The sequence below is a fragment of the Telopea speciosissima genome, chromosome 2 (genome assembly GCF_018873765.1).
Source record: "Telopea speciosissima isolate NSW1024214 ecotype Mountain lineage chromosome 2, Tspe_v1, whole genome shotgun sequence".
Lineage (NCBI taxonomy): Eukaryota > Viridiplantae > Streptophyta > Magnoliopsida > Proteales > Proteaceae > Telopea > Telopea speciosissima.
In genome coordinates, this window is record NC_057917.1 from 44376078 (window position 1) to 44392267 (window position 16190).

A 16190-nucleotide genomic window follows, 5' to 3' on the forward strand; every position below is an offset into this window, starting at 1 on the left:
TGTTGACGATGTGTATACCGTGAACAAATTGAAGTACAGAGGGGAAAGAAATAACGGCCAAATATGGATCATCATACATATTGATAATGTCGATCCATTGGAACATGTCTCCATTCGTCTTCTCCGCAACATTGTCAACCAATAAGTAAAGAAAGTTGCATAGTTGCAACGGCTCCAAATATTAATCTTGCTGCGGTGTCGTGTTCATCATTTCCTTTACGAAAAAATCTCCAAAAACAGAAACTGATATGCATGATGGAACCAAATCAAAGACTTGAGAGGTGACCTCCTTGATGGGAAGATCAGTGGTTGTTGGGACTGGTTCTTTGCAAGGAAAACAATCACTTACATTTAATGATGTTGGCTCACCGTGTTATGCTTCTAAAATAGAATCAGGTTCAAGGCTTTCAAAACTATCATGTTCGTCGATGTACTCATCCTGGTACTCTTCAAACTTGGGAGGTTCTCTCAGATCAACCTGGGTGACGAATCGATTGTTGGTAGCTTGTTGGCAAAATTGTCGATTCTCCACTCCGAGGTTGATATTTTCAGCTGGAGTTGTGTGGTCGCCTTTCAACTTTCGAAACCATTCGACCTCTCGCTCCTCTTGAGCATGTCGTCGTAGTGGTCTCATAGCAATGGTACGCCTTTCATCTTCAGATGAGGGTGACTGACTGCTTGTGGAGTTATCCGATCTACTAGAATGACGAGATGAGAATCACAAACGCTCCATCTCAAGATTCATTGCAGCAATCTGTTGACACAGTTGAGCATTCTCGTCTCTCAACATAACGTCCTCTATGTGACTAGTGTGACCTCCCCTCCACTTGGGAGCCTTACTCGTTGCACCTTGCTTTGGCTCTAATACCATAATGGAGCAGCCTTGTGCCAAAGGTATAGGATCGAGCAGGGTCAAGGAGGAAGAAGAACACTCAATCACAAGGTTGGAACTCGCAAGCTCCTTTGAAACGCTCCAATGGATGTCAAAATTCAATATTATTCAAAATCTACCTTACCACTATTACAATAGGTCTTTTTATAGGATTTCCCAAAGCCCAATCTCAATCCCTAAGTCTAAGATTGAGTTTTACTAAAATAAGAACATACTAAATAAAAACATAGCATATTAGGTAAAAACTAATTAAGGATAGGATTAGAAGGCAATCAACTGTAAATCAGCCAACTAATCCTTGATTGCAATCAACACCAAATCAGCCAATCAAGGATCCTTGATTGCAGTCAGAATCCAATTAGCCATGTTGCCATGTTGGGCTCTTATTCTCTCAAATCCTCTAAGGATCTTTGGATGGTTGAGCTGGACTTCCATGTCCTCCACTGCTGCCTCTATGTCTGCATCACTAAGACGTCCATGGACACTATCATACTCCCCGCTAGCCCTCGCGAGATGTCATATACTCGTCCACATCGGTACCCATCTGACCAACTATCTCGGAGTCGGACCTACCCCTAACCTGATCCATGACAGGGTCACATCGATCCTTCCACCCACTGGTATAGAGGATCCCCCTCTTCCTCCAAGTCAAGCTGAAAACTGTTGGCAAGCTTGATCATTATAACCCTTCGTGCCTTGGCATATGTGTTGCATCCTCAGTCTCGTGTTGTAATGCACATACATCAATTGCTCTAGTCATCTGTGACTCAAATGGTTCTGCCTCTTGAACGGATAAGTGAGAATGTACTCCAATTGCACATGCATCCAGAGGCTAAACAAGTCTGAGAAAGCACCTTGATTGTTATTTTTCTCGAGTTAAGTGAGTCTTTCCCATAGAGCACCCACCAGTCAATTGCATTAAAAATTTAGAATATTAAGATTACTTATGGGTGAGGGTGGACCTTGGTGCAATGGTAAGGTTGTTCCATTGTGACCAAGTGGTCACAGGTTCGAGTCTCTGGAAACAGCTTCTTCACGAAGTGGGGGTAAGGCTGCATACTATGACCCTACCCAGACCCTGCAGTGGCGGGAGCCTCGTGCACTGGGTACACCCTTTTTTTAGGATTACTTATGGGTATGTGAATTCAATGGAAAGAATATGACAAATAATGCAGTGGACCTACCAGCGTTTGTGGAATCTCTAGCAACAACTATGACCTTACAACTGAAACTTCCAACAACATATTTGAAGTTCTTTATCTATACTCATTTCAAAGTTCAAACATGCCTTGCATTAGTACATGTTAACAAAACAGAATTTAGTGAATGGCTTGAATGATAAATGTGATCACCAAGCAATATATTTATAACTTTCAAGTAGAGGACAGAATTACCAATAAACCCCCCACATAACCGACTCTACTGGCTATTGGGGAAAACACCCAAAAATACCCAAAATTCCCTCTCAGGTTACATAACTCAACACTCCCCCTCAAGTTGGTGCATAGATATCACACATGCCCAACTTAACTAAACTAGGATGAAACAATTTTCCACTTAGTCCTTTAGTGAAGAAATCAACAATCAGATCACCTAACTTCACAAAGGTATACAAATCTGCCCACTCTCTAACTTCTCCTTGATGAAGTGTCTGTCAATCTCCACATGCTTGGTACGGTCATGCTGCACTGGATTGTGGGCAATGTTGATTGTTGCTTTGTTGTCACAGTACAACATCATTGGACGATGAACTTAACCACTAAGCTCTCGGAGTAAACTCTGAAGCCGCAATAACTCACAAATGCCTTGGGCCATGGCACGGAATTCCGCTTCAGCATTGGACCTTGCCACAACATTTTACTTTTTACTAAGTCAAGTGACAAGATTACCTCCTACAAACGTACAATAACCTGAAGTAGATTTCCAGTCAGGATTACCACCCCAGTTAGCATCGGTGTAGGCCTCAATACGAAGATGATCATGTGGAGACAAGAGAATCCCTTTTCTTGGAGCTAACTTCAAGTAATGGAGAATGCAAAGAACAACAGCCATATAACTGGAGTAGGGATCATACATGAACTGACTGACCAAACTTACTGCAAATGCGATGTCTAGTCTAGTGTGGGAGAGGTAAATCAATTTTCCCACTAATCGTTGATATCGTCCCTTATTAACCGAATCAGCATCCTTCTCTTTTAGACGAGTAGTAGCTTCCAAAGGAGTGTCACAAGGATGAAACCCTAACAAACCAGTCTCTGAGAATAGGTCTAAAACATACTTCCTTTGGGAGAATGGGCAACTTCAATCCCAAGAAAACCTTCAGGTGAGAAACCTCATCTGCATCATTGCCAGTCACAACTCACAACTATGTCATTGACATAGACTATAAGAAGAGTAACCTTATCTACACAGCACTTGATGAACAAAGTGTGATTAGCATTACTCTGTTTGTATCCTACAAAGATCATTGATTTATGGAACCGGCCAAACCAAGCCCGAGGAGACTGCTTCAGCCCATATAATGCCCGCTTCAGTCTGCAAACCTTCCTATAAGTCTTGTCAAAAGAAAAACCTAGGGGAATCTCCATATAAGCTTCCTCTTCCAGCTTTCCATGAAGAAAGGTATTTTTTACGTCCAATTGCTGCAAATCCCAGCCTAGATTGACAGCATATGACAGTAAATCCCGAATAGTATTCAACTTTGCAACAGAGGCAAAAGTCTCCTGATAGTCGATCCCATAGGTTTGAGTAAACCCCTTGGCCACAAGTCTGGCCTTGTATCTATCTACTGACCCGTTTATCTTCTGCTTGACAACAAATACCCATTTACAGCCGACAAGTTTCTTGCCCGTAGGAAAAACCACTAGCTCCCACATCTCATTTTTGGAAAGGCCTTCATCTCTTCCATCATGGCTATTTTCCACTTTGGATCTGCAATCGCCTCCTGCCATTTCTGAGGAATAGAAACGAGGAAAGAGATGACACAAATGTATGATAGGAAGAAGAAATAATCATAAGAAACAACATTGGAGATGGGATGTTGAGTACAAGACCTAATGCCTTTACGAACAACAATAAGTAAGTCAAAGAAGGATCCCTACCAGATGGTATAGTAGGCTCTGGATCAAGTTCTGACAATTGAAGAGGAGGTACAGTAGTGGTAGTCCCAACTTGCTCCTTGTGCTTCCGGGTATAGACTTTATCAACAGGAATGTGACTCACAGGTCTATGCACCCCCTGAATAGGAACCAAACTAGAGGCTGGAGTTAGAAGGTCTGAAGGAGAAGGCTCCCCTTGCATAGGAACCGCTAGTGTAGTAGGCACACCTTCAAAACGTGGATCATGCTCCCCCTGAAGAGGTGGCTGACAATAATATGCCAAGGATTCATGGAAGACAATATCCATAGTGACCAAAGTATGTCGAGTGGGAGGATGATAGCACTTGTATCCTTTTTGGGTAGCGAAGTAGCCCAAAAAAATACACCGAATGCTACGAGGATCAAGCTTGCCATGACGATGATGGTTGCGAGCATAACACAGCCAAATATTTTCGGGTGCACCACAAAAGAACCCTGAAGGATGTCAATACGGGCACGGCTATCAAGAACACAGGTAGGCATGCGGTTTATGAAGTAGGCAGCGGTAAGGACAGCATCATTCCAATATTGAGAAGGGACCTGCCGAACAAACATAATGGCCCGAGCCACTTCAAGAAGGTGACGATTCTTTCTTTCAGCCACACCATTCTGGGCCGGAGTGTCAACATAGCCGGTCTGATGAATGTCCCATTTTCAGCCAAATAATTGTGGAACTGACCGTCCATGTATTCCCCACCATCATCACTCCGCAGAATTTTTAAGGTGGCATTGAATTGGGTATGAACCATACGATGAAAGAGCTGAAAACAGTGGAAAACCTCACTTTTGTGCTGCATCATGTACACTCAAGTGGTCCGAGTAAAGCAATCTATAAAGGAAACAAACCATCTATTGCTAGAAATGGAAGCATGACGGGCAGGACCCCACACATCAGTATGAACTAAAGCAAAGGGAGAAACACTTCTTTTATTTAAAGGAGAATAACTAGAACGAGACTGTTTGGCCAAAACACAGGCCTCACAAAAAAACTCATCTGTTTTACAATTTTTAACTAATTGAGGAAATAAAAAAGCTAAAGTCCGAAGTAAAGGATGGCCAAGCTGACAATGCCATAGATGGAGATCAGGAGAAGTTGTTGAATGTAACTGATGAGCTAGAGAAGAGGTTGGTGGAAGAGAAGGCTTGATCTTCAAAAAAAAGAGATTCAAAAATCGCAAAGGGTTGTAGAAACCATCGATCTGAAGTTGTATTTAGAACATGGAGATAAGAGGTAGGATGGAGGGCAGCATCTAGATCATACGATCACCTCATTAGTGCTGCTCTAACGTGGAGGATGAGAACCAAGAAAGAAAGTCGAGGAGAAGGGGGAGCGAGGTGGGTTTTGAAAACTCAGATCAGAGACTTTGGCTTTGATGCCATATTAACAAAACAGAATTTAGTGAATGGCTTGAATGATCAATGTGATCACCAAGCAATATATTTATAACTTTCAAGTAGAGGACAGAATTATAAATAAACCCCCTACATAGCTGACTCTACTGGCTATGGGGGAAAACACCCAAAAATACCCAAAATACCGTCTCAGGTTACATAACTCAACAGTACACAATAGAGTATAAAGTAATTACATTCCTTATAAATTAGTGACTAACTTGGTCTCACCTCATTATTGCATTTTGCATGTATATCAACATTAGGTTCCAACTTCGCCACCATATTTTCTACTGCTTCTAGCAATGAGTCATCAATCCCAAATTGACGCTTGTAGTAATACTTAGGATTAAGATACTACATTGATAATTACATAAATAACTTGTCAGTGCTTATGAATATTCAAATGGAATGTAAATTAACTTAAGTATCTTTCACTAAACATATAAAACTCACCAGCTTTATGCAGTGGATGATGCAAGTGCTTCTCCCATCAATCCTCAATGATTTTAAGGTACACCTTCCTACCTTGAGGTATCGCAGCTCTCACGCATTCCTTCATTAGTTCCATGGCAGCATACAGGTGTGCAAGGTAGGCACAACCTTGAGTATACCAACCTCAATACCCTTACCACTAGATCCAATATATGAAGGACCTTCTTCAAGTCCTGCAAGAACTGATCACTAGAGATGGTTGCCTGTGCTGCCTTACCCCCTGACGAACCCGACTCTCTCCAACTAAATCACTCCTTACTAGTAAACATAGACCTCAGGCCATCCATCTTCACCTGAAAGCTCTGCAATGCAATGTAGTTGGTGGCAAATTGAGTAATGTCAGACCTCACCAAATCCCCTTCGCACTTTCTCTCAATAACTATAAAGAAAATCCATGGTTATAGACAAATATGGTCAGCTGTCTTTACCAAAGAGAGCAATTGGTCGGAATTCAATGCATATGGTCATTTTATTGGCGTCAGGGAGTGTTGGATTGTATGGGCTAGAATACTGTGGGGGGTATTCTGGACTTTTTACTATTTTATTTCATGTACAACCATGTCAGCTATGATAGGGACAATTCTGTCCATGTAATTTTCATTCCTTATTATAAATATATGGCTTGGGGTCTACCTTAGACCATCCAAGCATTCACTCCTAATTCTAATATCTCAACATGGCATCAGAGCAGGTTTGAATTAGGGAGTTTTTTTTCATTCTTGATTTCCCCCCCCCCTCCTCCCTTTCACTCTCGATCTCCTCTTCCCACCCCCCTCTTCTTTTTTGATCTTCTCTCTCCATCATTCTCCCACTAGGGCAGCACTGATGAGGTAATTGACAGATCCAGTTGCTGCCCTCCTTTACCTCATCCTATGATAAGGTTTTTTGATCGCTAGGGACAAGTTCTTGCTGCCTACGATATTTGCTTCTTCATTTTTTTTGGATTGCTTCCACTTCTTTCCAAGGGACCAATCTACCTCATTGAAGACTCAAGAACTGTGGCAGTGTTTATTTCTTTGGATCAGTTCCTATCTCCAACAAGATTGAAGACCTCCTAGATCGATTTCTTTTCATCAAATCAGGGTTTTCTCAAAACCCTGACAAATATCGATCTAGGAGTTTCAGGTTTCCATTGGAGCTGGTTTTTGGAGGAGTACTTCAGTCCTATTAGAAGCACACTCAATCCAAGTTTCAGCTCTATCTGGTGTTTTTTTGTCAGCAATCAGCCCTCCATCGATTCCACCAAAATCAGGGTTTTTTTCAAAACCCTAAAAAATCCGATCTCAAGGATTTCTCTGTCAGATGCTTCTGGTTTTTTTAGACATCTCTTCCTATATTTAAAGAGGATTCTCCACCAATTTCAGCCCTTACCTTGAAGAGATTCTTGGGTTTCTCATCCCACCAACTTCTCTGTGATCAAGGGCGACTTAGTTAATTTGACTGGAACTTCTGTTGGTGATAGCCAAGGCAAATCAGAATTTCATACCTTTCCTCCTAATCCAATCAAACTGGATCGTTCCAATTACTTGCTTTGGTCTCGGTCTGCTTCCTTTGCCATTGCTGGCCGTGGCCTTACTAGTCACATTAATGGCACCACTATTATGCCAACTGGGACTGGTCATGCTCAAGATAGATGGCTTGCCAATAATGGGGTGCTCATGTCATACCTCATTGGTTCGATGACTTCAGATCTTGCGCATGATTTCTTCTCCTTGATACAGCCTCTCAAATATGGGCTGCTTGCAAAGAAACTTATGGGCAGCTTGGCAATGATGCCCAGGTGTATGAACTCAGGCAGAAGGTGCTTCACACTACTCAGGGAGAGTTGTCAGCCTCTAAATACTATTCTACTTTGCGCAGCCTTTGGCAGCAATTGGACCACTTCTCTGATTATCACCCTACTACAGCAGCTGACATTACTTCCTACAAGAAGCATGTGGACAAGATTAGAGTATATGACTTTTTAGCTGGTTTGAATGTGGAGTATGACCAAATTCGGGTTCAGGTGTTAGGCCATAAACCTTTTCCCACCCTTGAACAGTCCTATGCTTTGGTCTCCTCTGAGAAAAACCACAGGGCTGCCATGCTGCATGCACCTATTACTGACAGATCAGCCCTCAAGGCTACTGCCCCGGCTACTCTTGCACCTGTTGGCACTGCTTCTCTTGGTGATTCTACTACAGGGATTGTTGTTTGTGAGCACTGTCACAAACCCTACCACACCAAAGAGAAGTGCTGGAAATTTCATAGGAAACCAGCTGACTTTGAAGCTAAAAGGGCTGTCAAAACAAAGACAAAGCCAAAGAATAAGGCTCATCACACTGAGACTGTTACTACAGCCCCTGCTACTGACATTGGTCTATCCCGAGATGATCTACAGGCATTCCTATGTGTGCTTAGAACTTCCGCTGCTGCTGCCTCTACTACATCTGCTGATACTACCAACTCTGTTGCTCCTTCAGGTTCACACTTTGCCCAGTCAGGTATTTTATTTGGTGGTCACTGTGCTTCTATAGCTTCCCATCCTTGGATCATAGATTCTGGAGCTACAGATCACGTGACCGTTTCCTCTAGCCTGTTCCTTCGTTATTCTCCCACTTCTGGGAAAGACAAGGTCAAAGTAGCTAATGGTTCCCTTTCTTTGATATCTGGTAAAGGAATCATCAACTGTACTTCTTCTCTTCCTTTGTTCTCTGTTTACATATTCCTAATTTTACTACTAACCTTCTTTCTATCAGTAGTATTACTCGTGATCTTAATTGCAAAGTAACTTTTTTTCCTTCCCATTGTGTTTTTCAGGATCTGAACTCTGGGAAGACGATTGGATTGGGTAAAGTACACGGTGGATTGTACCTGCTTGAAGATGGTCATCCCTCTCCACCACCATTACCTTCTCCGCTACCTTAGAACTCCTTGATCTCTTCTGAACTTTACCAATGGCACTCTAGATTAGGTTACCCTCCATTAGGAATTTTAGCACATTTATTTCCTAGTTTGGTCAACCCATGTACTAAGGATGACTTTTTTTGTGAGGCTTGTGTTCTGGCCAAATAAACACGATCAACTTATTCTTTATCAAATAAAAGGAGTTCTTCTTGTTTTCAATTGGTGCATTCTGATGTTTGGGGTCCTAGTCGTAAAACATCTCTTTCTGGTCACCGATGGTTTGTTTCTTTTATTGACTGTCACTCTAGGCACACATGGGTGTATCTTTTACACACAAAAAATCAAGTTTTTGAGTGTTTCCGGTATTTTCATAAAATGGTCCAAACTCAGTTCCAGGCTACTCTCAAAATATTGTGAAGTGATAATGGAACCGAGTATAAAGAATCTCAATTTCAAAACTATCTAGTTGACCATGGTATTGTTCACCAGACCAGTTGTGTTGATACCATAGTTCGAAAACTTGTTTCGTTTCGGTGTTTCGGACTGACCGAAATATCCAAAATTTCGGATATTTCGGTCAAAATTTTGCATTTTTCTGTTATGTTTCGGTAGGTCATTTCGGTGGGTTTTAGGCCAAGTTAAGGCCTGAAACTTCATAGAAACCCTATTTTAGGCTATATAAACACATTTAAATGTTCGAATTGCAAAAATAGTCACCCAAAGTGGTGTTTTGGATTTGCACCATTGATTGGCAATGTACGGTCAAATCCTAATGTATAACTTAGTTAATTACACATACACATTGTTTAAGACTTTAAGTACTAGGAGACATAATAAATTAATGATTAATAAGCAATTTAAACAAGTAAATTGACTTGGAAGTTGGAAACATAAAGTGAATGACTCATAAGTCATAACTTAAGTCATAATATTAAGTACAATAAGTAAATAACAAGTTAAGAAGATGATATCAATATGACAATATCCCCAATAGTCCAATACAAGTCAAGTAGTCATCTAGTGACTCAAATGCTTACAAATATTCTAATAATAATTACTCCGACGTCCAGGATCGACCCCACTCATAGTCCGATGGAGCTGACATGCATTGTTCTCTGATAGTAGGACAAACGAATGCCACAACATAGTATGGGAGAAGAAACTAGTATAGTCATCCACAGTGGCCATGTAAATTGCATCAGCAACATACTGAAGGTAACCTATCCTAGGATATGGGTCACTAAACTGGGAAGAAGTACTACCCACTGATCCACTATGATATGACGTCTCTGGGAGCATGTACGGGTACGACTAGTCGGTTGGGTAGGAAAAGATGTCATCTACAAAAGATGATCCACAACATCCCTGTGAGTGGGAGTCATACTCAAAACTGGGAATGGATGGAGAAGAAATTTAATTGATCACTATACAATGTACATAACCCCTATTTTTTTTTTACATTCTTATTATAAGAAAATCAAATTTTGAAGCAAAAAAATAAAAAAATAATATATATTTATATAGAAAAAAAATTTTGACACCGTGAGGTTGTAAATCGGCCTCTGGTGTCTAACATATATTAATTTCATCACAAACACATAAGTATTGATCATGCTTCTTTAAAAAAAAAAATTTTGGAGAAATTGGTTTTACCTGAAATAATGGAAAAGCTTCACAAATGTGTGTTTTCCGGAATAGATGCGGCGAAGATTCGAAGGCCGGTGCAAAAATCAACGAGGAGAAGTGAAAGGATGAAAAACAAGGAGACAAGAACCCAAAAAACCAGAGCTTGTTAGGTCTCGATCGAAACGAGTTTTGGTATTTATAAAGCTACTTTAGGAAAAGGAATCTCGATATCTCGCGAGATTTTTATTTTTTCTTGAGATATATCGAGATGGTCGAAATTTTGACCGAGTTTTTGCATTTTTTTATTCGAGCTACTGTTTCATTTCGGTCAGGTCGAGATACTCGAAATATTCGAGATCTCGACCGAGATTTCACGAGATTAAGTACTATGGTTGATACCCCTGCCCAGAATGGTGTGGCAGAAATGAAAAACTGCCACTTGTTAGAGGTGGCTAGGGCTTTGATGTTTGCTAGACATGTCCCATCTCAATATTGGGGAGATGCTGTCCTCACTGCTGCCTATCTCATCAATAGGCTACCTTCTCGGGTTCTTGACTCCCGTAATCCAACTAAAGTTTTACTGGGGACTTCCTCCTTTGTTGTTATTCCCAAAGTGTTTGGTGGTGTGTGTTATGCTAGAGATACAAATTCTCTAGGCAAACTTGAACCTAGGGGTTACGTTGTATTTTCTTGGGTTATTCTCCAACCCAGAAGGGTTACAAGTGCTACCACCCCCCTTCCCGTCATACTTTGGTCAGTATGGATGTTATTTTTCATGAGACCCTTTCCTATTATTCTTCACCACCTCTTCAGGAGGAGAGTTCTAGTGAAGATGTGTTGTCCTTTGAGGTTCCTCCTCTTAAAATTCCTCCTTTTCTAACCCCCTACGGCTGCTGTCCAGCCCTCCATGGCTACTGCCCAGCCCCCTCTGGCTGTTCCCCCCCTCATCCGAAGGGAGTCCTTTACAGGGAAAGACCATGGAAAAGAGTGTTGTTGATGTTCCTATTCAAGGGGAGCTGACTCCTGTCTAGAGAACTATTGGTGAGTTTCAGAAGAGGATTGACAACTCCAATATGATCACCTACAAAAAGGGAAGCACCAAAAGGGGGCAGCTTCAATCCACTATAGCACCGATACCCATCTAGTTACCAGCTCAAGATCCAGATCCTTCCTCTCCTGGTAAGCCCTCTTCTTCCGACCTACCTATTGCTCATCGCAAAGGTACTGGGACTTGTACTCTGCATCCTACATCTCGTTTTGTTTCTTATGGTTCTCTTTCTCCTTCTTTTAGTGCATTTGTATCTTCTCTTTCTTCTGTTTCCATTCCTAAAAATTGGCAAGAAGCATCTACAGATGGAAAGTGGAAGGCAGCAATGTTGGAAGAAATGAGAGCACTACACAAAACTAATACGTGGGATCTTGTGGCTCTTTCTCCAGGGAAAAAACCAATTGGATGTAAATGGGTCTTTGTGGTCAAACAGAAGGCAGATGGGACAGTGAATCATTATAAGGCACGATTAGTTGCAAAGGGGTTCACTCAAACTTATAGAGTTGGCTAGCAGGAGACCTTTGCACCAGTGGCGAAACTCAACACTGTTAAGGTATTATTGTCTTGTGCTGCAAATCTTGGGTGGGATATTCAGCAGTTGAATGTAAAGAATGCCTTCCTCCATGGGGAATTTGAGGAAGAGATATATATGGATGTTCCACCAGGTTTCTCTGATGATAGGACTAGGGGCAAAGTCTGTAAATTGAAGTGTGCTCTTTACGGTTTGAAGCAGTCACCTAGAGCCTGGTTTGGCAGGTTTCACAAGGCTATGATTTCAGCTGGATATAAGCAAAGCAATGTTGATCACACTTTGTTCATCAAACGAGTTGGTGACAAAGTAACTATTTTCATAGTCTATGTGGATGATATTGTGGTCACTGGTAATGATGGTGATGCTATCAAGAAATTGAAGCACTTCCTTGGCCGTGGAGACTCTAAAATATTTTCTAGGGATAGAAGTTGCTCGATCTTCAAAGGGCATCTTTCTTTCTCAAAGAAAATATATCCTAGATCTGCTGTCTGAGACTGGGTTACTAGGTTGTCATCCTTCAGATACTCCTATGGAAGCTTCTACAAGACTTAAGGAAAAAGAGGGTGAACCTGTTGACAAAGGCCGTTATCAGTAATTAGTGGGCAAACTAATCTATCTCTCTCACACACGACTTGACATAGCCATTGCTGTAAGTTTGGTGAGTCAGTTTATGCATGATCCTTATTCCTCTCACATGGAGGCAGTCCTTCGCATTTTGCGATATTTGAAGTCTGCTCTAGGAAAAGGAATCCTTCTCTCTCCCAAAGGTCATCTGAAGGTTGAAGCTTATACTGATGCCGATTGGGCTGGCTCTACTGACAGAAAATCAATTTCTAACTATTTTTCCTTTGTGGGTGGAAACCTTGTCACGTGGCGTAGCATTAAACAGAATGTTGTGGCAAGGTCCAGTACTGAAGCAGAGTTCCGTGCAATGGCACAAGGAATCTGTGAACTTTTGTGTCTTAGAGGATTGTTGTAGGATATTGGTGTTTCTGTCCATCTCCCCATGATGCTTTATTGTGATAATAAAGCAGCCATTAGCATTGCTTATAACCCTGTCCAGCATGATCGTACTACGCATGTTAAGGTTGACCGACATTTCATCAAGGAGAAGCTCGAAGCCGGACTCATCTGTGTTCCCTTTGTGAAGTTTGTCGATCAATTAGCCAATGTGTTCACCAAGGGGCTAAGTGGCAAAGTGTTTCTTCCTATCTTAGTCAAGTTGGGCGTGCACGACATATATGCTCCAACTTGAGGGGGAGTGTTGGATTGTATGGGCCAGAATACCGTGGGGGGTATTCTGGACTTTTTACTATTTTATTTCATGTACAGTAATGTCGGCTATGATAGGGACAATTTTGTCCATGTAATTTTCATTCCTTATTATAAATATATGGCTTGGGGTCTACCTTAGACCATCCAAGCATTCACTCCTAATTCTAATCTCTCAACAGGGAGCATGCATCTTCTTCATTCGTTCCTAGATTTGAGTATGATGCCCACTTACAAGGACATACTGGGTCTTCCTTTGTGGACAGCTTCTTCTCCTACCCATCCCACCAACCGTACATGCTACCAACACCATCAAATCACAGTGGCTCAATGGCTGGCTCTTCATATTATGATGACCTATACCATAGGATAGGTTACCTCCAATATGTAGATGAGGCCATTTATAGAGCAGTTGTGGAGGACTACGCGCATTTCTTCTCGCATACTATGATGTGACATGTATTTGTCATGCAGTCGGAAGAAAATGCACGTCGGCTCCATTGGACCATGAGCGGCTTCAATCCAGCACGTCATAGTTCATATCAGTAGATAGTCATAGTATTGTATTGTTGGGACTTGGGTGTCTATGTGAACTGTACTTTGTAGTTTGTACTTTGTACTAATTATTATGTTTCTTCATCCATTGTTGGATAGTTTACTTGTTTTACTTTCCTATCATGTCTTCTAGTACTAAAACAACGTGTAGAAAATAGGCAATATTACATAAGACATACAGCAGGGTTTGACATTTACTGTCAACCAAGAGTGCAAATCCAAAACACCACTTTATGTGACTTTTCTTACAATATGAAGGTTTATATATACTTAAATAGGCTAAAACAAGGTTTTCCTAGAGTATTGGAGCCTACTATGGCCATTCCCCTCCTCCCCCCGGAAACGGCCAATCTAAACATCCGGCAAAAAAATACACATTTTCAAAATTTTAAACTATGATCTAAACTACTCTATAAATATATTTCAAGCACCACTCACTTGGTATCTACTGCATGATTGCCGATTGATTTTTATTTCTTTCCCTAGGAGGCATCAATGTTCAGATTGATGATCAACCCTGCTATACAGTACCATTCACACAATCATCTTGAAAAAGGGGGAAAATATTGCATTATAGGACAAAAGGAGGAAGGGGAGAGAGGTATCGCAGCCATACAAAGCTGTTATTTTTTTTAAGTATTTGAAGAAAATAATGTTGTCATTATCAAAGCAAATGGTGTGACAGAAGTTCAAGATATCTGATGAATAAAAAACATCAAAACTGAATCAGATAAATTATTGCAATCCTTAGCAGAATCACCCAAAAGTATCTCGAAGATGAAAATTGAAACAGACGTGACGTAATGATTGAATGGCTTGAACCATGCGAAAAAGAGTCAGACCTTGGGAAAACAACAATGTCAGGGACATTTACAGCTGTGTGGAAACTGTTCTGTGGCTTCCCATGAAAGTATCTCTCATCATAATCTAGCGTCATATTTCCCTATACATGTGAAGAAAACGTCAAGCTCTGCCACAAAATCCTATCATTCAAATTTCCACTTCAAACCAGGCAAGTCAAGGACAAGTTTGCCAACGAAATTAAAAGGAACTTAGAAAAGAGGAATTTACAGCCCATTACATGGTAGGTAGACCGACTGTTAATATGATTGATAAAATGGAAATGGAAGAGTTCAAGTTAAATTACTCCACAAATGGCCTTCAATTCGTCAATAAGCTCTTGCGCGACTTCCTTGCGAGAACCTTTAACAACAAGGTCCGTGCTATCTTTGCCCCCAACGGTGCCACCACTGAAATTTGAAAATCCAAAACATGAATCAAATCAACCAATCAGCGGCTTGTCTGTGCAACGGAATTCTTTAAATTTTAATATGATCATTCACAAGGAAACTTATAATATGTCAATTAAATAAACTAGCCTACAATCCATAACCGATTGAAGTTCTGGGAACTGAAGAAGAAAGGGAGGAATGACGATTCAAGAGGAAAAGGTTTATCATATCACATGGAATGTCTAAATGATGAAAATTGTTTCAATCAATCAACTGAACCATTTGACAGAGATTTAAGTACGCACCGGTAATCATTAACACCGGAGGCATCGCACATCGAAGGATTTCTCCCAATGTCAAAGACAATTGATCCAGCAGACAATGCGACGGCGAGGGGAATAAGAGAGCTTGACCATGATAGCACTGGTTTAGTCCCCTCGGAATACAAAGTTTCAGGGATGTACGTTCTCTGAGTGCGAAAATGGTAGACGGATGAGCTCTCGATGGTCCTGTAAATGTTCCTTGAAGAAGAACGGAAACGAGAAAACCAAGATGAGAACGCCATGATAGAACCTCAGTTTGGTTTCCTGAGAGAGAGAGAGAAGCCGTTGGAAGAGAAGTTTAAGAAAACTTGGGACGGAATCCCGCCTCGGCCAGGGGATAAAGATCCTCTTCAATTCTTTTATCTGGCAATTCGCGGCAATACCACCTTCCTTGCGTTACACAAGGTATATGGGGATTAAAAATGGTTTTTTACAAATGCCCCCCTGAAAATGGCCATTTGTCTATATGCACACTTACAATTTTTCTAATTATAAACTCCCCCTACCTTCAAAATATTATAACATTTTGGTCCAATCCGTTAATCTGGGATGTTAGAGGTTAGTTTTAGGGAATTTAATGACCAAAATGCCCTTATGATAAAAACAAACCAAAATTAAAGAGTAAAGTGACCAAATTGCCCTTATCTTCCCCAAATAGTTTAGGGTTTAAAATGAAAATCCAAAAAAAAAACCTAAAATCATTCAAAAAACCATCTTCCTCAAATCCGTTTTTTATCTCAAATTCATCAGTTGTTTCTATTTATTTTTAGGGTAAATTATCGATCACCCCCTGGTTTTCA

General features: G+C 41.0%; 1 protein-coding gene across 1 annotated transcript in view; it reads right to left on the bottom strand.

Moving 5' to 3' along the window:
- The window catches only part of LOC122650745, a 32420-nt gene extending 16742 nt beyond the window's left edge, over positions 1-15678 (bottom strand). The window contains exons 1-3 of the mRNA XM_043844135.1: positions 15373-15678; positions 14983-15085; positions 14678-14778 (exon numbers count right to left, since the gene is read on the bottom strand). Coding sequence (XP_043700070.1) covers positions 14678-14778; positions 14983-15085; positions 15373-15632 — 464 coding nt within the window. The 5' untranslated portion in view covers positions 15633-15678. The remainder of the gene's footprint in view (positions 1-14677; positions 14779-14982; positions 15086-15372) is intronic.
- Positions 15679-16190: the final 512 nt, after the last annotated feature.